Source organism: Cherax quadricarinatus, chromosome 63 (genome assembly GCF_038502225.1).
Source record: "Cherax quadricarinatus isolate ZL_2023a chromosome 63, ASM3850222v1, whole genome shotgun sequence".
In the NCBI taxonomy this organism is placed as follows: Eukaryota; Metazoa; Arthropoda; class Malacostraca; order Decapoda; family Parastacidae; genus Cherax; species Cherax quadricarinatus.
Genome location: NC_091354.1, coordinates 18,668,408 through 18,695,689, shown reverse-complemented (window position 1 = coordinate 18,695,689; position 27,282 = coordinate 18,668,408). Strand labels below are relative to the sequence as shown.

General features: G+C 35.6%; 1 protein-coding gene across 6 annotated transcripts in view; it reads right to left on the bottom strand.

The window, feature by feature from the left end:
* LOC128698195 (proton channel OtopLc) overlaps window positions 1-27,282 on the bottom strand; it is a 1,090,877-nt gene that overhangs the window by 28,601 nt on the left and 1,034,994 nt on the right. For all 6 annotated transcript variants that reach the window (XM_070098675.1, XM_053790324.2, XM_053790314.2 and 3 more), the window contains 3 exons: window positions 23,617-23,673; window positions 3,557-3,713; window positions 748-908 (listed from right to left, as the gene is read on the bottom strand). In XM_070098675.1, coding sequence (XP_069954776.1) covers window positions 748-908; window positions 3,557-3,713; window positions 23,617-23,673 — 375 coding nt within the window. The remainder of the gene's footprint in view (window positions 1-747; window positions 909-3,556; window positions 3,714-23,616; window positions 23,674-27,282) is intronic.

The window sequence follows — 27,282 nt, the reverse complement described above, 5'->3', positions numbered from 1 at the left end:
GATCATGAGATACATGTTAATTACTCAGTGCAATATTTCCAAATAAATCCCTTTATCTAGTGCCAAATTTGCTGATAAGTGGATTAAGTGGCCACTTTGGGCTCCTCAGAAGTCAGGGCCCTAAGCTAGCAGCAAACTAGTGGCAGTCATGTAATCAGTCGTACATCTGGCTTTGAAGTTAAATTTTTTTTTTTCCCAATAGTGCAATAGCTAATACAGTAGGGCCCCTGGACCTCTAAATCTGCCACTGCCTTTACCTATTTGAACATATATTCAATTAAATCATGACTTTAAACAAACACGGCTTCCTTTAAGAAGTTCAGCAATAAAACAATTTCCTAGTGGACACCTGTAAATGTTATGGTGATAATTCTATATTATATGTGTGCTTTCTTTTTAACACATCAGTGGTTGCCCTGAAATGCCCTGACATGATAGTGGCTTTCTTTGTACTTAGAAAATCAAAATTGTAATTACACATTGTAACCTTTACAAAGAAATAAACCTTTATCTTTACGGTAGCGGTGACCCAGTGAACATTATCTAATTATTATTATCATTATTATTATTAAAATGGAAATACTGTATATAACAATCACATAAAACATTGCATTTGAGATAAGGGAGGAGAATGTAACTCCAATTCATAGGATCAAGAGCCCTTTACTGGCATCAAGGCACCCCCTTCTTAAAGGAAGAGTATTGACTAGTATAATCCAGTAGCAAACATAGTGACATTAAACTTACCCTGGCATTCATAAAGATGAAATACATCTGCATGAATGTGAAAACCAGTTGTAGCAGAGGGTTGACACCACGTAGGATCTGGTAACATGGGGATGTGATGGGGATCTCAAAAAATACACCAAACTCTAATCCATTGTAGATCATTGTACCCAGTCCAAATGCTGCAAGAATGAAGTAATTTTATGTAATTTTATAGTCATTTAAAAAAATATAAATTAGAATTTTTCAGATATAGTACAGCTCTCTTATTAACGAATTTTGGCAATTTCAGACAAAAAAAAAAAAAAAATGACCAGACAAATATTGGAAGCTTCGTACAAAATGGAAACAGTCTGTAATTCCAGATTTTGTCATTAGTGATAATGTTTGGCTGTCATTTGAAGCTGTACTGATACTCAATAGATTTTAGTAGTAAGCCAAATTCAAATTTTTATTTCTCTTTGTGGTACAAAAATAATGCAGTTTATATGAAATAAAACATTGGTGGGCACCAAAGAAAGCTACTGGTATGCAAAGCATTTTTATTGTGATTAGTTTGCCTGAAATGCATTGCATAATTAGTAGGTTTCCTTGGAACTTTCAACAGCATAATAAGATAAAAATAAAAAAAATATACAACTAACTGGAATGTACAACTTCTGTAACTTCATTGTATGACTCATAATAAAAAAAAATAATTTTAATTTAGTCTGGGGGAGAGGAAAGGTAGTAGTCTGGGGGAGAGGAAAGCTAGTAATTAATCTGGGGTGAGGGAAGCTAGAAATCTGTCTGGGGGAGAGGAAAGCTAGTAATTTGTCTGAGGGGAGAGAAAAGCTAGTAATTAGTCTGGGAGGAGAGAAAAGCTAGTAATTAGCCTGGGAGGGAGAGGAAAGCTAGTAACTAGTCTTGGGGAGGAAAGCTAGTAATTAGTCTGGGAGAGAGGATAGCTAGTAATTAGCCTGGGGGGGAGAGGGAAAACAGTATTCTATAAAGGGGGGTAGAAGCCAGTATTCTGGAGAGGGGGGAAGCTAGTAATTAGTCTGGGAAGGTAGGTAAGCCACCAGTAATTAGTCTGGGGAGGTAGGTAAGCCAGTAATTAGTCTGGGGAGGTAGGTAAGTCAACAATTAGTCTGGGGAGGCAAGTAAGCCAGTAATTAGTCTGGGAAGGGCAGTGAGTCCTTACAGTTTTTAAATGTCAAAATTTTAATAATTGTATGGGTATAAGCAAATGAGGCACTCTACAAACAATTAATTACTAGTGAACATACTAAGGAAAAGGGGGCAGAGGATGAAACTTTTAACTCTTTGACTATTTCGGCTGTATATATACATCCTATGAACCAGTGTTTCTGACGTATTACTAACCCTAAATTCTAGGGGCTTCAAATCATGCAGGAGAAAGCAGGTAGGCCTACATGTAAGAGAATGCGTCTGTGTGGTCAGTGTGCACAGAAAAAAATCCTGCAGCACGCAGTGCATAATGAGAAAAAAAAACTCCGACTGTGTTATTGAGGTGTATTTTCGTATAGTATTTAAGGTTGTATTCTCATTTTCTTGGTCTCATATGATAGAATGGAAGACATATTACAGAAATAGAGATGCTTCTGATTAGTTTCACAATGAAAAGGACCTTGAAATTGAGCTCAAATTAGCGGAAATGTTCAATTTTTGCTGATGTTCAAGAGTAAACAAATCACACCACGCGTCCAATACACGTCAACTGGTGAGTCTATTATTCTTTCACATGTGCACTGATATTATTTATACTGTTTTTACAATAATGCAGTAGTCTGCATAACAATAAATCTTCTATTTTTTGTGTGAATAAAAATTCAAAATAGAAAGCAAGAGTAATATAAGAGGGGCCTGGAGATATGACTAATGAACAAAGAAAATGTTATTTTAGTGTTATCTTTTAATTTGTGTGAAATTGGCCAAACTGCCAATTTCTGACCACTTTATTGGGTAATTAAAATCGGTAAATGGACGGTTTCTTGTACTCAATTGTTAGAACAAATGGAGTTCTAGAGAAACTGCTATAAGTTTGGTCAACTGGAACAATAAAATTGGCCAAAAATAGGGCTCAAAGTGGGTGAAATCGCCGATGAGTATGTATCGCTGAGATTGCTAACTTCGCGAGATCATAATTCCATAAGTTTTCCATCAAATTTCTTACTTTTGGTGTCATTACCATCGGAAAAAGATTCTCTATCATTTCACAATAAATTTTTTTTTTTTTTTCAAATATTTTGGGAGACACTTTCAGAATTGGGGTTGCGACAGTCAAAGGGTTATATACAAATAATAGAATATGTACTACAATATTCAGATTTTTTTTTTTTAACACATCGGCCATCTCCCACCAAGGCAGGGTGGCCCAAAAAAGAAAAACTTTCGTCATCATTCACTCCATCACTGTCTTGCCAGAGGCACGCTTACACTACAGTTATAAAACTGCGACATTAACACCCTTCCTTCACTGTACTTCCCATTTCCAGGACTCAAGTCCAGACTGCCAGTTTCCCTGAATCCCTTCATAAACATTACCTTGCTCACACTCCAACAGCATGTCAAGTCCTAAAAATCATTTGTCTCCATTTGCTCTTATCTAACATGCTCACGCATGCTTGCTGAAAGTCCAAGCCCCTTGCACACAAAACCTCCTTTACCCCCTCCCTCCAACCTTTCCTAGGCAGACCCCTACCCTGCCCTGAGGGAAGACAGGGTAGATCTCTTCATATGTGATTTATATTTACAATACTGTACATCAATTACAAATATAAACCAAATTATATAATGATATTACATATAAATAACAGTAAAAACTTACCAATAGCACCGATCCTGAGGAAAAATGATCCATGACTGTGTTCGTTGTCAGAGGTCTTATGCTTGCGTGGCTTGCTGCAGGAAGATGATGTCAGCTTCTCCTGAGTGGGCGAACCATCGGGAATGCCTTCTGGTTGCCGCACCTTCTGTAGCACCCCCTGGGGAGGGTTGGAATCACACTGGGGGGTTGCCAAGTGATCAACACTTTCCATACAGTATTGCCCAAATGTCATATCTACTCATTGGTTATACAATAACTCAATCATTCCTCCCTCTCTTCAATCCATGCAGATTAGAAAAATTCTAAGAATGTATTTATAAACTGGCTATAAATATTCTTGAGAACCCTACTCTTACAACCTACAACCTGGTGACTCCCTTTATTATATAATCCTCTACTGCTGTATACAGCCTACAAGCTGGCAAAGCAATCTCACTTTGGATCATCAGGCACTTCCAAAAAACCTACAATTTCAGAAGAAAATTTCAGACAATGTTTCAGCCCATCCTAGACCCTTGATAATCATACCTGAAGAAGTTTTGGGGGGTCAATGCTCCCATAACCCAGTCCCAGACCAGGCCTCCAAGTGGACCAAAGCTTTCTGAACCAGGCTGTTACTACTGGCCCCACACAATCAGACATATGAACCACAACCAAGCCGGTCATAAATTGACTCTAGGAAATTGTAAAGTGCCCTTCTGATGACAGCCAGTAGTTTGTTGGTAATTCCTGTTGTACTGTACATGAAAGGAAAGCACTGAAATAGCTGGGGATCTCTGCCACCTACTAAGCTTTTCCTTAGTGTACTCACTGTGCCCCTGCTCTTTACTGGAAGTACAGTACTTTGCCCCATATGTAAAATCTTTTACCTTCATATGGAGTGATTTCAGTGTGCAGGTTTGGTATCCATTCCTCCAAGATTTCCCCTATGTAAATTATGATGTACCTTTCTTGCTTATATTCCAAGGACTGCAGTTCAATGGACTTCAAATGTTCCTAGTAGTTCAGATGCTTGATTGAATGTATTCAGACCAAAATACTGTCTAAATTTTCCTCTCCTAATTGTGGGTTGTTTTGGTCATATTGTGATTTTCATTTTTCAACTTTAAGAACCTTGTACAGTAGTTAGTTCTCTTTAGAGTTTATTAACTATGCTACCAACAATTTTCTTACATTTGTTGGCACTAGGGTGAAAAGACATAGTTTCAACATGTTAATACATCGTTTTAAATGTGCTGTCCTTGTATGCAAATTGGGGACCTGTTGCAGTGGAAGTATGACCGTGAGCTGACAAATTAAAAAAAAAAAAAAAGACGCATATAGTAAAGCAAAATCTTTTATTATTATGATGTTTCACCTACAAGAGATTTTATCAAGTACAAGAAAAACAAAAAGGTGATATACAGTAGTTGTGAGAGGTAGTCACATCATGTGCTGGGCAAAGGTGAGGTCAGGTGAAGGTGAGATATACTATGCGAGGGGAAGGTGAGGCATCTGGACACAGGGGTCAAGTAACAGGGTGACATATGGGTCGAGGGATCAGGTCTTAATAATGCAACCTTACCTTCATCTAGAACCTAATGTGACTATCAGCACTACATATATAGTATACTGTTATTTCATATTTTTCCTATGTACTTGATAAAGTCTCTTGAAAGTGAATTGTCGTAATAACAAAAAGTCTCATTGTGCTGTACATGTCATTTTTAACTACCTATTTTAAGCCTAAGCTTTTTTTTTGTTAGCTATGTGAAACTCACTTGATTATGTAAAACTTTAATTATTTTCTCCATGAATTTTTGGAATTACTTTGACTAAACGTTTCTTTTAAAATAAATTCAGAGTAAATCTTAAAACATATTCTGCAAATATAATGTATTACACATTTTAATTTTAAATACACACATAACTTCTTAACCAGAATAGTAGCCAGAGGTCACCTAATGTTGCCAGCTTAAATATGTGCAGCACTTAATTTATACTTTACAAAGTAATGTATAATAGATACTATTCAACATGCCAATTAGTTCTCTTACTTTAAAATTCTCATTTAAAATTGGAATTATTATTATAATCAAAAAGAAGCGCTAAGCCACAAGGGCTATACAGCTTAAAATTGGAAGAAAGTAAAATGTTTATTACCTCAAAGTTTATCCATTTCACCACCTTATTACTATACGTATTTTTAAAACTTTTACATTTTTTACCATACAGTACAATACTGGCTATTGGAATAAAGATTCTACACTAAAAACTTATTTACTCTGCAAATAGAGTGCAGCAGTATTTTGTAAGGAAAATACTTGAATTTTACTATTTTAGTATGACCACTTAATTTATTATTTCATTTAAAAGAGGAATAGTAGTCACTACTCAACAATGTAATAACATACTTGAAGTTGGGATTTTGCTAACTCATTTTGCCTGATCCTCAAGTTGATTAGTCTAGGTAATATACAATGTTTGTACCCACTACCTATTCTTCTTAAGTTGCCCTTATGTCAAGGCAGTTAATTTAACAGATACATGTACATGTTTTCTCTATTGGTTCATTTACATAAGCACTTAACTATTGTCTAATATTATTCCCTGATTAAAATATAATATATACATATTTGGAAATAAACTTTGGCATAAACTTAAAGAAAAGAAAATAACATATACAATATAATGTCACAGTTGCAGTTTGCCAATGACACAGTGCTGCTGGAAGATTTAGAAGAGAAGCTGTAGAAGTTGGGAAAAGACTGCAAAAAAAGAAGTCGAAGGTGAACACAGATAAAAGGAGGTTAGATTGGAAAGAAGTCTGAAGGAAGTGAATACTGTACTGTACTTAAATATTCGGGAATAGATGCACTAGATGGGTCTATGAAGGATTATGTAACTCACAAAATGCATGAGAAAAACATACTATAACTGCAGTAGTGTTGAGTAATTTAGGTAAGGAACAATATTTATTAATAGGTGTTGCAAAAATGGGGAATACATCATTTGTGGCAATTCATTTGTATGTGTGTGAAGCACAGCTTCTAAATGTTACAGTGATGAGGTTGGGGGAAAGTGTAGCTAATGATCTAAAGAAACAGACTTGTCCTCCCCTTCCATGGATCAAACATGGTTGCCTCCCATTCCCAGGCTCTGTGCGCTTGACCTCTATAGTAGGCATCATAAATATGCATGTGAATAAACAGATCACACAGAAAAAGACTGATCACCACAATCTCTTGTTTTAAATAGTATATAATACTGAAATATGCATGTGTTCCTCACCCAAACTAATACTTTATAGGATTACCCTTCCTCTTGATGCATGCCTAAGGTACCCTAGGCACTGATAATGCTAACTTATGAAGGGCAGGAAAGTCAATACCTTTCCACACCTGCTTAATAGCACTTGAGATACTGGAGTTTAATAAGTTTCCAAACATTCTGTATTGGATTAAAGTCCAGTGAGTTTCCAGGCCAATTCTTTATATCTTGGGCAGTATGGCAAGGATGCACCATCTTCCATACTAAAGTTGCCTTGGCATTTCTTGAATCTGTTAGGCAAATACAGTGGAAGTCCGGTTTTTGTACTTAATCCATTCCAGAAGGTCGGTCTAAAACCGAAACGTATGAAAACCGAATTAATATTTCCCATAAGAAATAACGTAAATATAATTAATCCGTTCCATACACCCAAAATATTAACAAAAAATACATTTTTTAAAGAATAACTATAGTTTTACATACAGAAAACAATGAGAAATCAATACAAATGACTAATTTTAATGATAAATGAACATTACATAATTTTATTGAAGACTCTTGTTGGCGTACTGAAGAAGGCAAGGAGGGGAGAGGGAGTTGAGGTTGTTTGTAAGGGGAACCCCCCTCCATAAGGACTTCAGATATCAAAGCCCTCTTTGGGGTTACTTCCCTTCTTTGTTTTTTACAGGCACTGGACCCCTGTTGCACTAAAAAATCTGTCCAGAGTCTGTTTCTGGCATCTCTTTAAGATCTGCCTAGGATGGGACAAGGTATTGTCACTGAACATGTTGCAGATAAAGCTTGTATCAGCTTTGTCAGGGTGATATTTTTCAACAAAAGTTTGCAACTCATTCCACTCTGCACACATGTCCTTAATCACTGAAGAAGGCACCTTCTCCCCTCTCTCTTCCTCCTCCTCTGAAGCAATTTCCTCAGCTGTGGTCTGTTGTTGTTCCAGACGAAGGTCTTGCAGCTCTTCAGTGGTTAGATCTACCTTGTGGTCCTCCACCAACTCTTCCATATCCTGGCCACTCACATCCAACCCCATGGACTTTCCCAAAGACACAATATATTTCACAACAGGCATAGGGTCAACAGGGTCAGCCTCAAACCCTTCAAAATTCTTCTCTTGGACACATTCTGGCCACAATTTTCTCCAAGCAGAGTTTAAAGTCCTGGAAGTCACTTCTTGCCAAGCCTTACCTATAAGGTTTATGCAATGGAGGATATTGAAGTGATCCCTCCAGAACTCTCTTCAATTGTTTGTGATCTCTGTTTCATTACCACATTTACCTTTTGCAACTTTAGCTTTCTTGATTTCTACTTTCTTTGCCAGGATGGAACAGATTGTTGATTTGGACTTCCCATACATCCTGGCAAGCTCAGCAAAACATATGCCACTTTTGTATTTTTCCACAATGTCTTTCTTGAATTCTATTGTGTTTCTGTAAAGTAAAAGGACACAAGTGCAACTAATGTGACATTTTATTGTGGCAACGTTTCACTCTCCAGGAGCTTTGTCAAGCTGTTACAAACAGTACATGGACACAGAGAGTATATATAGGCTTAGAGTGAGGTGCAATACCAGTGGTAGTAGTAGTAGTAGTAGTGATATAAGTTGTAGTAGTTGTAGTAATACAATATGGTAGAACAATTAACTTGCACATGAGCAAAAGGATATAAAAGCTATTACTTGGGTAACATAAAAATAGGTTAGACAAATATTTCTGTTGTGAATTGTGTTTCTCACCTTCTTTACCATAGGGCTGGCACTAGGAACTTTTTTTTGGGCCCATGGTGGCTTATTTCGCAATGGCAATCAATAAACAAGCACAAAAACTGCGAAATGTTTTGGATGAATGCTCACTCAACCAGTGACAAAACCAGACTGACAGCATTCCTGGGCAGGCGGGCGCGTATGATATGTACAATTTCTGGATTTCGTACCTCAATCCAGACCAAAATTTTGCCCCAAAGTTTTCTAAATCCGAATTGTACAATATGTGGACCATACACAAACCAGAGTTCCACTGTACTATTGGTCTGCTAAAGGCATACTTATGGGGGCACATATTTATGACACCTACTGTAAATGCTGTATAATAATAATGGACGATGTAGAAATTACATTTTTATAATCAATGTGAAGTATGAATATCATACAGAGAATAAGGAGAGGAAATGAAGAGATTACATAAATATTCTCTAGCAAACAATGTCATTGTACCAGAGAAATTAAAAAAAAAAATTAACTGGGAGAGACTGGCTAATAGCATTTGTACAAACAAAAAAGATCTGCCTCTAAAAAGTACTGAAGCAACTATTCATGTGAGAATAACTAATTTAAATAAGACTATCTAGCACACTGCAGAGTAAACTGAAAGCCTTACATATGGTAGATACAGTATCACTATGTCAAGTACTGTATATTCAACATGGATGAAACTTCACAATTAACCCACAAATTAGAGCTGAAAATTGGATGATGTTTCAGTCTGTCCTGAACTATTATCAAGTCATGAGTGAAAAAGTACTGGTAAAAATGTAAAAGCTTGATGTCAGGTCAGGGCAAGAGAGGTAAGGAGACAGCCAAGGTCAGATCATATCACAAGTATTCTGAAGATTACAGCATTTAAAAATGAACTGTACTGAGAAAGAAAAGCATCTACAGAAGAAAACCTGGTGCTAAGGTTCATGTTAGGGATGGTGTGCGTAAATACTGTTTCAACAAGACATCTATGAAGGCTTGAAGAATGATAAATTATTTTGAAATAGGACCAGCTAATGGCATGGATATTGTAACAGAAATGAACATTTTAGTATTAGCAATGCAAACACTTCCTTTGTTCTCTTTAATTCTGTTATAAAGGCAATGACCAGTTTCACCAATGTGCTGAAGACAGCAAGTGAAGGAAAGAGCATTCACCTGAAATATTATGAGAGGAAGAAAATAAGTATGAACTAGATTGTTTTAAAAGGTATTACTTAGGTGATAGGCATTTTACTAGTAATATCCACAGAAGGAAGGGAATAAATAATGTTACATAAATTAATACTAGGTAGAAGGTTGGTAGAGAGCAATTACCCAGGGAGGTACTACTGTCCTGCCAGTGAGTGTGAAACAGAAACCTGTAATTTTTTTTACACAATGGTAAGATTGCTGGTGTCTTCTTTCTGTCTCAAAAACATACTAAATAATACAGGTACATTTTGCTACTTCTATTTACATTTAAATCACGCTACATATGTTTGTACATGTATACATATACACACACCCATTTGAGTTTTCTTCTATTTTCTTAATAGTTCTTGCTATTTATTTTACTTTCATCTCCATGGGAAAGTGGAAAAGAATCCTTCATCTGTAAGCCCTATATGTCATAAAATATGACTAAAAAGCTAGGAGCAAGGGGCTGGTAACCACTTCTCCTGTATAACTTACTAAATGTAAAAAGAAGAAAAAGTTTTTCTTTTTCAGGTTGCCCTGCCTCAGTGGGAGACAGCAGGTGTTAAAAAAATTAATATAGGGAAGACAAAGTACAGATGTCTTTACAGAAGAAATGGATTTCAGAGAGGAAAAAAAAAATTCTTAGTATGAGAGTGAGCTGAGTTAATGAAATGAGGATAGCCAAGATGAATGATTGAATGGGGAAGAATTTAAATTTCAAAACAGAGAAAACTAAATATCACAGATGCTGAGGATGAGAGAAATGAAAATACTTCTCTTTTAATATATTGTGCACAGTAGGAAAAATAATGAATATACATGCATATACGTACATGACTATATGCTACCTATGCAGCATATATGAGGTTCATGTCCAGTCACATAGCACTGAACATGAACCTCAATGAAAACAAGTAGAACATTTGATTTCCATTCAGCTTTAACCGTGAAAGAGGGAGCAAAATTATTAAGAGCAAGAAAATGTTATAAAAGATTACTGACAAAAGGTCAGAAATGAAGACATCATCAATACAGCAAAATCAGATAGAAGGAAGTACACCAATTGTGAATAGAACAGTTTCAAAATATTCAGTACCATTAACAAGTAAAACACAGGAGATATGGAGCACTCATATCAACACTAAAAGCTTGCAAATAATAGTCACCATAAAAAAAGGAGGAGTTGGAATCTACACAATGAAGAATAAAATCAAAAGTCATCGAACTGGTTTGAAATCTACTCAATGAAATTACTTTTTTACAAGAGCAGTAGGCTTGGTAAACAATACAACAAGTGTACTTGTTGCATTCATTTAAGTTATCTCTATGTACTTGTTGCAAGAATGCAACAAGTACATAGAGATAACTTAAAAGTGTAAAGAATTAAAGGCTTTTTCAACACCTTTCCATCAAATATAAGGGAATTATCAAGCGACTCCATAATTGTCTTCAAGACAGAACTTAAGTTCCTCAGGACCTTTCCTTTATCAGATGGAGTGTGAGGCTTGTGTCAGACTTCATGCTGCTAGCACCAATAGCCTGTCTGATTAGGCCATTAACCTGATGTCCTGGTGCAAGACTTCACTGCACATGCAATGACCCCCTGGAACCATCATCAGGAAATTATCTTGCTTTTCGAGAAAAGCATGATAATTATCATGAAAACAACAGTAAAGAGAGAGACTACATCAAGTGGAACGTGGTTGCACTCTTTCAACTAACAGTACCGTAAGTCCTGAACAATGAAGGTTCACAGGAGAGAGAGACAACTTTGTTTTAGCAAACCAGAAGGCAAGAGGATGAGAGAGAGCTTCTAAGATGGGGAATAGACACTTTACTCATTTTCTTCCCAAGGTACTAACTACTATCTCAAACTTTTTAAGTGTCTGTGTGGTTCTCTCTTATTTCCCTATATGTGCTTAATAATCTTTACAGGGAACGTTATGAAAATGACTGGCTTTTATTTTTAATTTATTGCACAATGTTATGTACACTCATTATCTTTGCTATCATGCACAATCTGTTAAGAGAAGTGTTCCTGTCTCTTTTATTCCTTGTGCTCTCCACCTCATACATAATTTAAATTTTTGGCAGTTCATTTTCTCTTTGCCCACTCTTTCTCCTATACCTATTTGTACATTAAACAGTTTAGTTTTCTAATTTACACAATCCTAGTATCACTCTTGGTCCAATAGCTATTAAACTTGGAAATGAATGGTATAAAATACCGACACAATGGAAACATAAACACACATGCAGTTTAACTCTTTGACTGTCGCGGCCGTATATATACGTCTTACGAGGTACCGTGTTTGACGTATATACACTCATAAATTCTAGTGGCTTCAAATCAAGCAGGAGAAAGCTGGTAGGCTCACATGTGAGAGAATGGGTCTGTGTGGTCAGTGTGCACCATATAAAAAAAATCCTGGAGCAAGCAGTGCATAATGAGAAAAAAAAACTCCGACCGTTTTTTTAATTAAAATGCCGACTTTGTGGTCTATTTTCGTATAGTATTTATGGTTGTATTCTCGTTTTCTTGGTCTCATTTGATAGAATGGAAAACATATTATAGAAATAGAGGTGATGTTGACTGATTTTACTATAAAAAGAACCTAGAAATGGAGCTCAAAGTAGGGGAAATGTTTGATTTTTGCCAATGTTCAAAAGTAAACAAATGATGCCATTGTCCAATAAATCTCCAACTAGCCATTCTAATATGCAGTCATGAATGGGTTGATGTTATTTATACAATTATTACAGTATTGCAGTAGTCTGCATAATAGTAAGTCTTCTATTTTTTGTTTGAATAAAAATTCAAAATAGAAAGCAAGAGTAATATCAGAGGGGCCTGGAGACATGACTGATGAACAAAGAAAATGTTATTTTAGAGCCAGGAATGTCTGCATTGTTCATTCTGGACCTTATTTTGAAATTGTCATATTTTTTAGTTTTCGTGAAATTGGCCAAATTGCAAATTTCTGACCACATTATTAGGTAGTTGAAATCGGTAAATGGGCAGTTTCTTCTACTCAATCGATAGAAAAAAAATGGAGTTCTAAAGAAATAGCTATGAGTTTGGGCGACTGGAACAATGGAATTAGCCGAAAATAGGGCTCAAAGTGGGCGAAATCGTCGATTTATAAATAGAGCCGAGGTCGCTAACTTCGCGAGAGCATAATTCCGTCAGTTTTCCATCAAATTTCGTTTTTTTGGTGTCATTACAATCAGGAAAAGATTCTCTATCATTTCATAAGAAAAAATATTTTTTTTTTTTTAAATTTTGAGACACCAGGAGACACCTCAGGATTGGGGGTTGCGACAGTCAAAGGGTTAATGTGATCCTTTATTGACAACGTTTCGCCCACACAGTGGGCTTTTTCAAGTCACAAACAGATCTACCTGGGGTGGAAGGTACGTGAGTATTTACAGTCAGGTTCAGAATGTTGAGGTCAGGTGGAGAATGCTGCATCTGATGATCTACTGGGTGGGGTTATAAATTCTAAAATCTTGGGTAGCTTGGAAGGGGTATTGGATAAGTTGTGAGCAGACGTTCTGCAGTGTTCTATGTTCTTATGTGGGATAGCGATGAAGAAGTTTCTTGGCAAGTGGTTCAGCTATGTTATAGAAGCTATAACCAACAATTTCAACCAGAACAATGGCTTCTATAACATAGCTGAACCACTTGCCAAGAGACTTCTTCATCGCTATCCCACATAAGAACATAGAACACTGCAGAAGGTCTGCTCACAACTTATCCAATACCCCTTCCAAGCTACCCAAGATTTTAGAATCTATAACCCCACCCAGTAGATCATCAGATGCAGCATTCTCCACCTGACCTCAACATTCTGAACCTGACTATAAATACTCACGTACCTTCCACCCCAGGTAGATCTGTTGGTGACTTGAAAAAGCCCACTGTGTGGGTGAAACGTTGTCAATAAAGGATCACATTAAACTGCATATGTGTTTATGTTTCCAGCTATTAAACTTGCATGTCATAAAACTAATATACTGTACTTCAAAGTTATCTTGTTTATGCTACTACTCTCACAAAAAATTCTCATTTACTTAATTTTATGCCTCTTTTACTATATCTAATGTGTTATTGAAACTGACCACTCCTTTTTCAACAGACTTAAAGAATACAAAAGAAATGTTCATACTGCTGACACTAACAATATTTTATTTCATAATGCTAGGGACCATAGTTAACCAATAAGTTGTTCTTCTTCAAAAATTATATATCCTTCCTTGAGACTTCAGACTATTTTCTTGAATATACATTTATACACAAAATTCTGAACACAAATTTTAGATTCCGATTTGTTTCCGTAGCTGCTTACATCTTCATATACAGGTCGGCCATCAGTACGACTAATCACTAATCCGGCAATCAGTTATCCAGTTCCACCAGTAATCCGGCACTAATTTCGGCTAGCATAATTTCATATTTCATCATTATACTGACTCAAATTTCATCATTATACTGACTCAAATTTCATCATTATACTGACTCAAATTTCATCATTATACTGACTAGAAATTATGCAGATGGTTGTAAATCCACAGTAGCAAGCCAGTGGAGGAGAAAGCAGTGATGAAAATGAGGAAGATGTAGCAAAAAGTCTCTCTATTGATAGGTTAATTAAGTGTATTCTAACCTAACCAATTTGTAATCCGGCAAACTCACTAATCTGGCACACTACAGGTCCCAATGATGCTGAATTAGTGATGGCCGACCTGTACAAGATTTGCCCTTATATTAGCCATTTTATCACCTAGTACCCTGACATTACTTTGGACTTTCTCATCTTTTCTTTTACACTGAAACATAGTCTAGATTTTCCTTAGAATTTGTGGGCTTGTTGTGCATGAGAAGCATATAATGTATGGAACAAGTTTAAACTATAAAGATGAATGTTTCATTTATATCTCCTGGTGAATTTGTTAATAAAACACCAATTAAAGGAGATTTGGTTCTTATCAAAGTGTAGCTTGTGAAGGGTACACACAGTATATGTACACTATGGTGAAAGAATATTTAAGCTATAGTGGTGGTGGTGATGAAGAGTTTTAAGTGTCCTAATTATATATGTCACAAAAGTAATCTGAAACCTCCCACATGTATCCAAAGCCCTTTCATCTTATGACCGAAGAATCCACGCATGTGCAGAGGCTTTGGATGATTTATATTTAGTACTGGTAATTAAAAAATTTCTTTCCATATACCTTGTATAATGGAATGCTAAATATCACAGACAAAGAAGACAAGATCTTAACTCATGCTATAATAATCCAAACAAGTCTGCCTGTACAACATGATTTTATACAAAAAAATAAAATAATCTGTAAAAACTGTCTCAAGGTGCTCATCAAGGGCTACTGGGCCTCTTTTTACTGAATTTAAAATTGTGTATTAATTTCAGATACAGGAGCAAAAGTTGTGGATTTCAACATATGATAAAATTTATTTAGGTTTGTGTAATGTGTATACTGGAAGATATACAAATATTTAATCAAAACTCAGCTTTCATGAGTATTAACAAATAAACAAAATTCAAGGTCACTGTTACGACTGAAGGAGTTGTAAGTAAATGAAAATGAGTCAAAACATTAAAAATATTTTAACAGATTTCAGCTTGTATTCAGTATAATGCTATTATATTTGAGGATAAGCATGATCATCATACATTAAACTATAAGCCACATACTGTACTCTATAAACATATATGTAAAACAGAAATATCAAGAGTGTCTTTAATCTGCTTTGGAGATTAACCTTTATACAGTAATAAGATCTGGTAAAAATCTGCAAAAAATACCCTTTAAACTGCTGTAATACACTTTACAAATGCTTAAATATTTTTAAGGTAATCAAATTTAAAAATCTATAAAAACAAAGGTTGCTATAAACAATATAGAAATCCCTGTTAAGTCCACAAGTTAGTACTTGTAAAGACAAGTGAATAGTGAAAAAGTTATACTCTACATCAGAATGTTTAACACAACTTGTGGTATACATTGCTAGGTTCAATTCTGTGATATACATTACAAGGTTAAACGCTGCTTGGGGGTATACAAGGTATCAGAGCTCTGGACAAAATGAACTTATTTCTGAAGTCATTCTGCTAGATTTAAAGGCTCCCGATTGTCCTAGGATTAGTATAGCTGCATTCTGAACAGACATTACAATTATGAATTCTTTAACCTCTAAGATATTAATTAAACACTCATTATTTACACTGTGTTGTGTGGGCCTACAGTGTTTCATATGTCATGTTGAATGTTAACAAGGGACATGTTGAATGTGAACAAGGGGCATGTCATGTTGAATATAAACAAGGAGCATGTCATGTTGAATGTGAACAAGAGGCATGTCATGTTGAATATAAACAAGGAGCATGTCATGTTGAATGCAAACAAGGGGCATGTCATGCATGTTGACTGTGAACAAGGGGCATGTCATGCTGAATGTGAACAAAGGGTAGGTCATGCTGAATGTGAACAAGGGGCATGTCATGCATGTTGACTGTGAACAAGGGGCATGTCATGCATGTTGACTGTGAACAAGGGGCATGTCATGCTGAATGTGAACAAAGGGTAGGTCATGCTGAATGTGAACAAGAAGCATGTCATGTCAAATATAAACAAGGGGCATGTCATGTTGAATGTGAACAAGGGGCATGTCACACTGAATGTGAGCAAGGGGCATGTCATGTTTAATGTGAACAAGGGGCATGTCATGCATGTTGACTGTGAACAAGGGGCATGTCATGCTGAATGTGAACAAAGGATATGTCATGCTGAATGTGAACAAGAAGCATGTCATGTCAAATATAAACAAGGGGCATGTCATGTTGAATGTGAACAAGGGGCATGTCACACTGAATGTGAGCAAGGGGCATGTCATGTTGAATGTGAGCAAGGGGCATGTCATGTTGAATGTGAACAAGGGGCATATCATGTTCTATGTGAACAAAGGGTATGTCATGTTCAATGTGAACAAGAAGCATGTCGTGTCAAATATAAACAAGGGGCATGTCACGTTGAATGTGAACAAGGGGCATGTCATGCTGAATGTGAACAAGGGGTATGTCATGTTGAATGTGAACAAGAAGCATGTCATGTTGAATATAAACAAGGGGCATGTCATGTTCAATGTGAACGAGGGGCATGTCACGTTCAATGTGAAAGAGGGGCATGTCATGTTGATGTGAACAAATGTTAAATAACAGTACTGAATCTCTCAAAGTACAAAGACACCTTGAAAGCGAATCTCCTGATATGATATATAAATGATGAGTATTTCAAAAGAAAATGTGTCAAACTCCACAAGAAAAAAAGTGCAGTTTGTACATTTAAGAAATGACAACAAAAATATTCTTTTGGCTTCAAGCCATGTTAGTTATAGTATGGCAAGAGCAGGTGAAGCTCCTACTATCACAGAAAGTGTGATAAAACTGCACAAACAATGTGGCAGAATGTATGATAGATGAAAACTTTTGCCCCAAAAAATAACTGAATATCACAACAATGGAGTTTCTAGATGCATCAAGAGTATGTTGGCTCTTCACAAAGCAGAACTAATAAGATAGATTTCTCTTTGCAAATGGATGAATCCACCAACTTTACAAGTTTAGCAACATTACTTGTTTTTGTTCAATATATATATGAATCTTTTATTAAAGATGATATACTTATATGTATATGTAAGCCTCTTTCTACCAAAACCACAGGTGGTGAAATATTAAATTGAACCAATTCATTCTTGAAGAAACATGAAATATCCTGGTATTCATCCAGTATACACAGTGACTGAGTCACAGCTAAATTAGGAAAAGTGTCAGGTACTGTGGAATGCTTAAAAATATTGCACCACTTATCACGCATAACTATCATTGTCATTATCATCATAAACTTGCAATTAAACAAATTTAAAAAAAAAAAACTAATAGCAGTGAATATTGTAAATTTTATCAACTCCAGGATATTTAATATACTAGGTAAAGAATGGGAGGTCTGTGTAAAAACACTACTGCTTCATGCTGAAATTTGATGGTTCTCACACAGAAAGTGTTGGCTTGGTATTATGAGTTGTAAGAAAATAGGTCTTTTTCTTTATTGGAGTGTCCCTTTAGCTAGCACACCAAAATGTGGAAACAGACGGTGGCATACTTGGCTGATATATTTATACAGTGGACCCCCGGCTTACAATATTAATTCATTCCAGAAGTCTGTTCGGGTGCCGTTACCGAACGAATTTGTTCCCATAAGGAATACGTATTGTAAATTAGATTAGTCCGTTTCAGATCCCCAAAAATACACGTACAAAAGCACTTACATAATTGTTCAAGTTGGGAGCTGATCGTAAGGCGGGGGTCCACTGTATATCTTAAAAAACTTAAGGTTTAAATACAAGATATTATTGTACTGCAGCTAGTTTTAAAGTTCAGAGCAAACTGAATGAAAATAAACAGACTCAAACTTGGGGGCGTGCACGTGTGCGTGCATGTGTGCGTGCATGTGTGTGTGTGTGTCAATAAAGTCTTTAGTGCTTTGAAATATTTTTTTTATTAATAAATGAAATTTTCCTGAGTGAAAATGCCAAAATTTTGGTAAGAGATCTTTCCAATTTGCATACCACACTTAATGTATACTTCCCTCCTCCAAAAGAAACATAAACTAGGTCCAAAATTCAATTCTTGCATCAGAAACTTGTGCCTGCATTAACATTAAAAGAGAAGGAACAACTTTTGACTAATGTTAATTTTAAAACAAAACTTCATCGTTTTTAGATTCAGATGTTAAGAAAATATACAGTGCTTGTCACATGAACCTTAAAATATCTTACTCATTTTGCAACAACATTTCTCTGCAAGAACCTTCTCTTTAGAGGCTTGCAGTCATGTGACTTAGTCAGCTGCGTCCACCATAACACAGGTCAAACATGCTGCTTTCATTCAATAGCCATCAGGCGTGATCAAGCTATAAAGTGTAGGGCAAACATGTCACAAAGTCACATTTTGGCCACTGATCACACAAGGCATCTGTCAGAACAAGAGTTTTTGAAATATGCCCAGAATGTGGCAATTTTAGCTGTCATCCATACACAGCACTTCATAAAACATGAAAAACCTGAATGTAATAATGTCAGGTAACCACCTATCATTTAGAGAACACAAATAAGGCAAATATTGCAAAAACTAGAAAAATGAAGGGATGGATAAGGGAAACTTTCAAAACAGATGAAATACTGTACTGTATTGCTAATGGTGGATCTTTATAAATCATTTGTGCTCTATCCTCTATAGCACATTAAAAACAGGAGAGATAATAGATACAGATATCATTTACTGCCTGCAATAAAGCATTTAAACTACTGGACCACTTCAAAGTATTAAATATATTTTTCCTGGAGTGGAGGAGGGAGAAAGACATGATAATGAATATGTGGAAGATACTGAAGGGCCGGGTGTGGTCACATATATACACACTAACATAACAATGTGCTGGAGTAAGAGATATGGGAAGGAATGCAAAATAAAACTGGTGAAAAGTAGGGACACCACTGGCACGATACAAGAACACTGTGCCAACATCTGTGGGTCTAGACTATTCAATATAGCACATACTACCAGCAGAAAACAAGAATACTGCTGGAACAATTGAAAAAGTCTTTAAGAGGAAACCTAATCACTACCCCCACCAAGTGAGAGATCAACCATGCTGTAATGGATATGTGGGTCAGCAGGCTGCCAACAGCGATAGCCTAATTTAATATAACATACACGTTTAAGAATACAGTGAACCCCTGGTTGTCGGCTGGTGCGGAAAATGTACAATTTGGATTTCGAGCACTTTTTCAGTGAAATTTCCTCCCAGCTTTTGAACATCAGCTCAGAAATCGACGGTATCAGACATGTCCACCTGAGCTGCTCATATGTTCGTGACTCACTCTTAGGCATATTAAATGTCTTATTTTATGTTAATATAGACATTTTCATTAATCCATCTATGATATTTTCTTCAAAATTATGTAAGAAACACGTTACATAGCTTATAAACATGCCTTTGTTACTTGTTCACTAAGAGTGTCCTAGTCTTAACGCTATAGTAATACTAATAGTACATAATAATAATCACTCTTGGGCACATTAAATGTTTTATTTTATGTTAATATAGACATTTTCATTACTCCATCTATGATATTGTCTTCAAAATTATGTAAGAAACACGTTACATAACATATAAACATGCAATGTTTATATGCAGTGGAGGGTAAACATTACGTTTTCTCTGGTCCATGGTTAGAGAAAACTGTATGAATCTGCATTGGCCCACTAACCGCCCTTAATACATAAGCTTCTGTTTACAATTCTCGGAATGAAATATTCATTACTTCTCCCTTTGTTTAGGATGGCATCTAAAGGTAGTTGTTAGAAACGATTAAACTCAGTGAACATTGTATGTTGATGGTAATAATATGGCTGTAGGCCACAGTGTATGTAGCCGGTAGGTATACACCGGGATGTAGTCCCTCTGGGACTACAAATAAATACTACTCACCAACAAAAGTCTTCAAAAAAGGTATGTAATGTTCATTTATCATTAAAATTAGTCATTTATATTTATTTCTCATTGTTTTCTGTAGGTAAAACTATAGTCATTCTCTATAAAATGTATTTTTGTGTTAATATTTTTGAGTGTCTGAAACGGATTATTTGGATTTACATTATTTCTTATGGGAAATAATACTTCGGTTTTTGGCCATTTTGGATTTAGGCCAACCTTCTGGAATGGATTAATTACAAAAACCAGGAGTCTACTGTACTGAAATATTCAAAACACCTGAATGTAACAATTCAGAAAAGTACAGTGGTACCCCGAGTTTCGAACCGCTCCCAACTCGAACACTTATGTAAGTCTATTATTGTAAGTGCTTTCGTATGTGTATTTTTGGGGGTCTGAAGCCGGCTAAGCTAATTTACATTATTTCTTATGGGAGCAAATTCGTCCAGTATCGGCATCTGAACAGCCTTCTGGAATGAAATAAGTTCGAAACTCAGGGTTCCAATGTACTGTTGAATCTTCCAATCTATTATATTATTATTATTATTATTATTATACTCCTGGGGAAGAACTAAACCCATAGGGGTCATGTAGTGCCTGAGGAATGGGATGTAATCAGGTTTGATGCTGGAAGAGTATAGCTTCAATTTCTTGAATCAAGAGCCCTTCACCAGCATCAATGTACCTCCTTTGAAGAGTTGTCACCTGTAACCTTGTTACTAGTCACTTGTCCTGGCAAGAGCTAGTTAGCTTGTGAACTTCACAAGTACATATTTCCATTATGTTTATACAGTAACAACTTTTGCTTTTAAAACCTTTGGCTAAGTTAATGTTAGGTATAATGCTTGAACTGGTATTTTGCTGAATTATTTTTCATGATGCTGAAAGTACAAACTCTGCAAATGTTGGGTCACATGCCTATATAACAAGTGGCTTTTCATTATTTGTGCTTAACTCCTATAATTGTTTCCTTAAGAGGTTTTCTCATGACTTCCAGCAACCCCTCTAGTGTCTGGGTGTTCTCTGTACCAACTTCTATCACCAACAGTAGCTTTCAGTGACTGAGTGGGGATGGTCATTTTTTGTGTGCTGGAGTGCTATTTTGTATGGTCTAATCTCAGAGATTTTTAGCTCTATTATTTTCTAAAGAAATTCTTCAAGATCATTAAGACTGAACTCAAGTGTTGAAAAAAAGGCCCACATTCCTGCATGGGCACATGAAAAAGTGCCCACAAATGAGATATGTGCTCATGTTGGTAGTGAGAAATCCACCATTAATCGTCTCATCACTGCCTCTCGTGATCTGCCCCACCACCAATCCCCCAAAGAAACCAAAACCTGGACAGGTTAAGAGTGACTTTATTTGCTACTGATAACCTTTTAAAGAAGGAAGTATTGAAAGATTCTTGAATAACAGCAGCAGGACTAAAGAAAAACCACCTTGATTTACTGGAATATGTATCAGAAAGAACCATAAAGCATCGCCTCCAAAAAGAAATTAGAAACACAATGTTCATATTGTGTTTGCAACACAATATGAACACTGGACTACTGAAGGCTGGATTAAAGTTATGCAAAGTGACAAGTCCTTTAAATGTGTGTCTGCACGTTGAGGACAAGTCAGATGCCCATCTTTTATACTTCCTGCCATAAAAAAAAAAACATAAGATTCATGGTACTACATACTTTATGCAAGACAGTGCCACATGTCAAAACAGGTCAAGAAATGGTTGCAAGAGAACAATGTAAATAGTACCCAGTGACTATTGAATTGCATCAAAAACTGTTGGAATGAAATGAAATCAAAACTCCATTTCAAGAACACACACCGTGCCACGCTTGACCAAGGAGATAAAAAAAATCTGGATTCAAGAAATATACTTAGCATACTCTAAAACTCTGATGCTCTGTCTAACTGCCTGATATTGGTAATCAAATGTATATGAAACATAACCAAATATTAAAAAGTATGCAGAATTTGTTTTTTCTTACCCTTCATCCAATTTTACTTGAAATTTGGTTGTTATTTAGCAGTGATGCAACATCATTTGCAGAGTCTGTATATCATTAAAACATCAGCAGAATGAAATTTGGGGCAGATGAAAGCCAGTCTTTTAATCTGGACTATTGTAGCTCCTACATTTGTCCACTACCAGTGAACATACAGAGTACAGTATAAAAAGTACAGTATAATAAACCTATGACTGAAGTTTTGCCTAAGTCATTTCCAGTAGCAGAAACAGGAAGTAATAAGTTCACCAATGCCTTATTTTTTTATTATCACTTACAAATGTGCTGGAGGAGGACATACGCAAAAAGCAAGCATTCATAAAAACTAAATTATACTTGCACTGAGCACTTCTACAGTGATTGTCCACATCATGGCACAGGAAAATTTATTAGAGAAGTAGCTACACATTAATTTTTTTTTTTATATATTTTGAGTTTTAATGAAAAGGCACTGTGGGTCAATACACTGCAGAGGCAAGTAGACTTACAGTGTCATTCTGGTGGGCTGGGAATTCACTTGCATTATACTTAATTCTCTCAAGTATGGTACTTTTTTGTCATCAGCATTATTTATGCCCATTTGGATAATATTGTAGAGGAATGTGCAGAGCCATTATAGCAATTATAACATTAATAATGGTACAAGGATTATGTACCCTGCAAGATCAGGTCCAGAAATTTGCACCTAGAGTGCATGCACTGAAGCCTACAGCAAGAGCAACTACGTAGCAATCAAACTGTGTGCCTATGCAGACCTGCACATCAACTAAGTAATAACTTTGCTCATTTCTTTAAAAAAAAAAATATGTATAAGTATGTTATTGAAAAGTCCACTTTGACTGATCAACAAAAATATTTAAGGTCATATAAGCACTTCTCTTATGACACTCATAGAACAGCTATAAACTTTTGGACAACTATTGAAGGTGCACTCTCTTCAATACTTAAAAATTACCATCACACAATTTTATATCTGATTAGTGTTCCTTAACTATTTTTGTGATATTAAACAAACATACTAAGTCATAATTTTTTTAAGCTTTCATAGTTCAGTCAGCTCAAAAGTATTACAGGCTGTACACAATAATGTGTGTTAAAGAGTGATTAGTAGGATAAAGGCTTCACTATGTGATCAACAGGCACTGTATTTGTAATGTATAAGCCAAGCAAATTGTTAGCTGTGATAGTGGTCCCGATACACAGCAGTAGAATCATGCGGGCAATCAGGCCAAAAGCTCTCCAGGCTAAGAGGGTACCAGGTAGGTGTGATCTGACTCACCTCATTGTATGCGTAATATTCATACTCGGACACATTGTACTGGCCAGAGTGGTGACCCTGTGAGCACAAACAGTCATCAGCAATTGTAAAGTAATACCAAGTAACTGTGCCTTTTAGGGTGGGGACATAATGCTCTTGCTGCATTGTCAGTGAACTTGCCGAGCATGTGACTCATTAACAAATTCAGAGGCAAAGAAAAGCTTTTTGCATTTATCACATTCCAGAAAAAATAAATGCATAACATTTTATTATGCCTGGTTTTGGAAATGCAAATGTTTTTGAAATATTATTGTATTGCATACTATATATATAATTTGACCACAGGGAAGAGAAAAAATCCAAAATCCAAGTGCTTTTGTAATGTATCAGTCACATTCCCAAGGAACACTGTGAAGGAGATTAGTAAGAAGTGGCTCATGTACAGGAGGATTGCAACTCACCAAATAACCTGAGTTAGTCATTTGACAAACCCAAGTAAAGAATATCTTTCCCTGTCATCATAGCTTAAAACAAATCAACTTTTAATATCCTGGACTAATGTTAGATTACAATCAACACTAGCTTTTTATATAACTTAAATGTACTGTACAAATTTCATTTAACCACTGATGTGCATGTAATAATTATCCTAGTTTTTAACCAATTAACAGGTTTATAAAAATCTCTTACATAATCACATTTTGTACATGCGATCTTAGCAGTAAAATTTCCTTGGGGGACTTCATAATCACTAAGTTTTGATTGAATTTTGATTTTTAAAAACACTGATATTAAAAAATTGACTGGAGAAGGAACCTAACTACCATTTACACATGGTAGTGCGTATATTACTAACATATTTTTGCTTGTGTATGGTTTCTTCTGGTATGTAAAAGGTATTCTTTGTAATTTTCAAATATTTGTCATTAAAACATGTGGGCTACAAATATGAAGATTTCTTAAGAACATGAAAAAACAATGAATACTTAACTCGGTCATGGCGTGACAAATAATTAATGTACATATGAGCAAACATTAATTGGAGTTCAATATATATTTTAATCAGAATTTGTGGCTTTTAACAATAAAAACATCTAGAGATACAGTACTACAGGATTATTTTGTTCAACCTCCACAGAAAATTTTATGGTTGGGGCTAGATTATTTGAATCAATAAAAAGCCTATTCCAATTTGTTTTTCATTGGACATGTGCATGGGAAATCAAAATATCTGTGCCATTTGGCATCAAAGAATCACCTAGCAGTTGGATTTTGAACAATTCAATGAATAAATTATTAACCCTTTCACTAAATCACATGTAAATCTATGTTATTGATGCCAGGGAGCTCAGCTCCCTCAGATAAGCTATGAGCAGTAAATTTTGGCATAGACATGAGAGAATGAGTCCACGCCCAATGCAGTACATAATGGAAAATGCAAACCTCTAGCCTTGTGTTTGGTTTAAAATAGTAAGTTTGAGGTGTTTTCTAGGATGGCTTTTATGGTTTTATTGAAATTTTCTTGGTATCAATTGATAGACTGGAAGACATACAACTGAAACAGAGATGTCTACCATACTAGTGAAACAGAGATGATTTTGGTTGGTTGGAGGACCAGAGGTATGGTAACTTGAAATAGGACTCCAAGTAGCAGAAATATGCTATTTTTGACAATTTTCCTGAGGATGAGTATGGCCGCCTACACCCCCTAGTGTGTTTTATGGGGTTTTACTATGTTTGATTAAATTACTGGGATGTTTTGTAATCTGAGAAATAGGATAAATCTTCAATATTTTGTGATGAATTCAAAATGGATAGCAAGAGTGATTAATATAGGAGAGGCCTTAGGGCATGATTAATGAACAAAGAAAATATTGCTTTAGTGGCTGAAAGATCTACAGTGGTTATTTTGGACTCTTTTTATTAAACTGAAATTTAAATTCTGTGTAATATTTGCTGAATTACCGAAGTTGGTAATTCTTTGCTGAATTAACGATTTCTGTGCATTTTATTGGGTAGTTCTGATAGTTGAATGGGCACTTTCTTGTGCTCAATTAGTAAAATGGAAAACATACTAGTGAAACAGCTAAAAATTTGGTCAAATTGAGCAATGGAATTGGCTTAAAACAGAACTCAAAGTGAGCAAAATTGCCACTGCATAAATTGTGCCTAGACTGCTATCTTAGAACCTGCATAATTCTATAAGTTATCCATCAAATTTCACATTTTTGTTGTCATTATGTTTAGAAAAAGATTCTCTATCATTTCTGATGGACTTTTTTTTTTCCTAATGCTGACAAGTGTTAACACTTTTAATTTGGTTTAATGGCTGGAGAAAGGGAATGACATATTTTCATGCCAAACTTTTTAGTATAAAACCCATCATTAAACAGAAACTTTAAATTCATAATGCAGATTTAAATGATTTCAGTGATGTGGGCACAGAAGAAAAGAAACTACACAACCAAACAGATGTTTTCACTATCAAATATTATGAACTTTCCTGAAGTTCCTTTTATTAAGAATTCCCCAAAATATGTTGATGGTTGTCTCATTGAGATCCCATGTACAAAAGATGATAAATATTATGTAAAGTAGGAAAAAATCATAGATCAGAGACAAAATAACACAAATACAGTATTAGCTCAGGACAAGATTTCAGTGTTTTGTTTATTCATGTATGATTTTTTTTACATTATCCTATTAATTGATTAATGGCTATGAAATTGTTACATATATACAATATCAATAGGAAAAAAATACATTAGAAGCCAAGTTGTATAAAAATTAGTGCAGACTAATCTAAACACAAGTCCAGGGTTTTATAAGCTAAATGCCTACACAAAGAAATTTAAAAAAAAAAAAAAAAATTATTCTATGTGGACAGATCAAGTCACTCTTTATCTGTTACATATCCAAATCAAGTCCATATGTGAGATACAACCCTCCTATATATAAGCCACACAATGACAATTTCCCTCAGTGTATTCCTTAACCCTTAAACTGTCCAAACTTAGATGTATGTTCACATGCGTAGCGCTCCGACCTTTATTTTCTCCATTTGAAAGGATGTTAAAAAATGTAGATCTACGTTCGGAGCGCTACGCACGTAAATGTAGATCTACATTTGGACAGTTTAAGGGTTAAGGTGAGGATGAGGACGACTGATATATCACGTTTGGAACTTCTCTCTACAGTTTAGTCAAATTGCATACATTATGGCATCATGTGTTTCTTGTGATTTTATTGCATGTACAAGTACACACACATGTACACACAAGTACATACACATACACACAAAATATATATACATATATATATACAGTGGACCCCCGACATACGATGGCATCGGCATACGTTAAATCCGGCATACGATACATTTTAATGCAAAAATTTTGCCTTGCCTCATGTTAAAAAACTCGCCTCACGCGATTCACTCGAGACGCGTCCCATGTGTTCACAAGCCAGCCAGTGCAGTCGCACCTATGCATGCATTCGGTACATTTCACAATTATCCCAGTGTTTTTAGTGCTTGTAACTACGTACAAAATAAGTCACCATGGACCCCAAGAAAGCTTCTAGTGCCATCCCTGTGGTAAAAAGGGTGAGAATTAGTATGGAATTGAAAAAAGAGATTAAAGAAATGCATGCAAAGTGGCTTGAGGTGCAAACCTTTATAGATGAAAA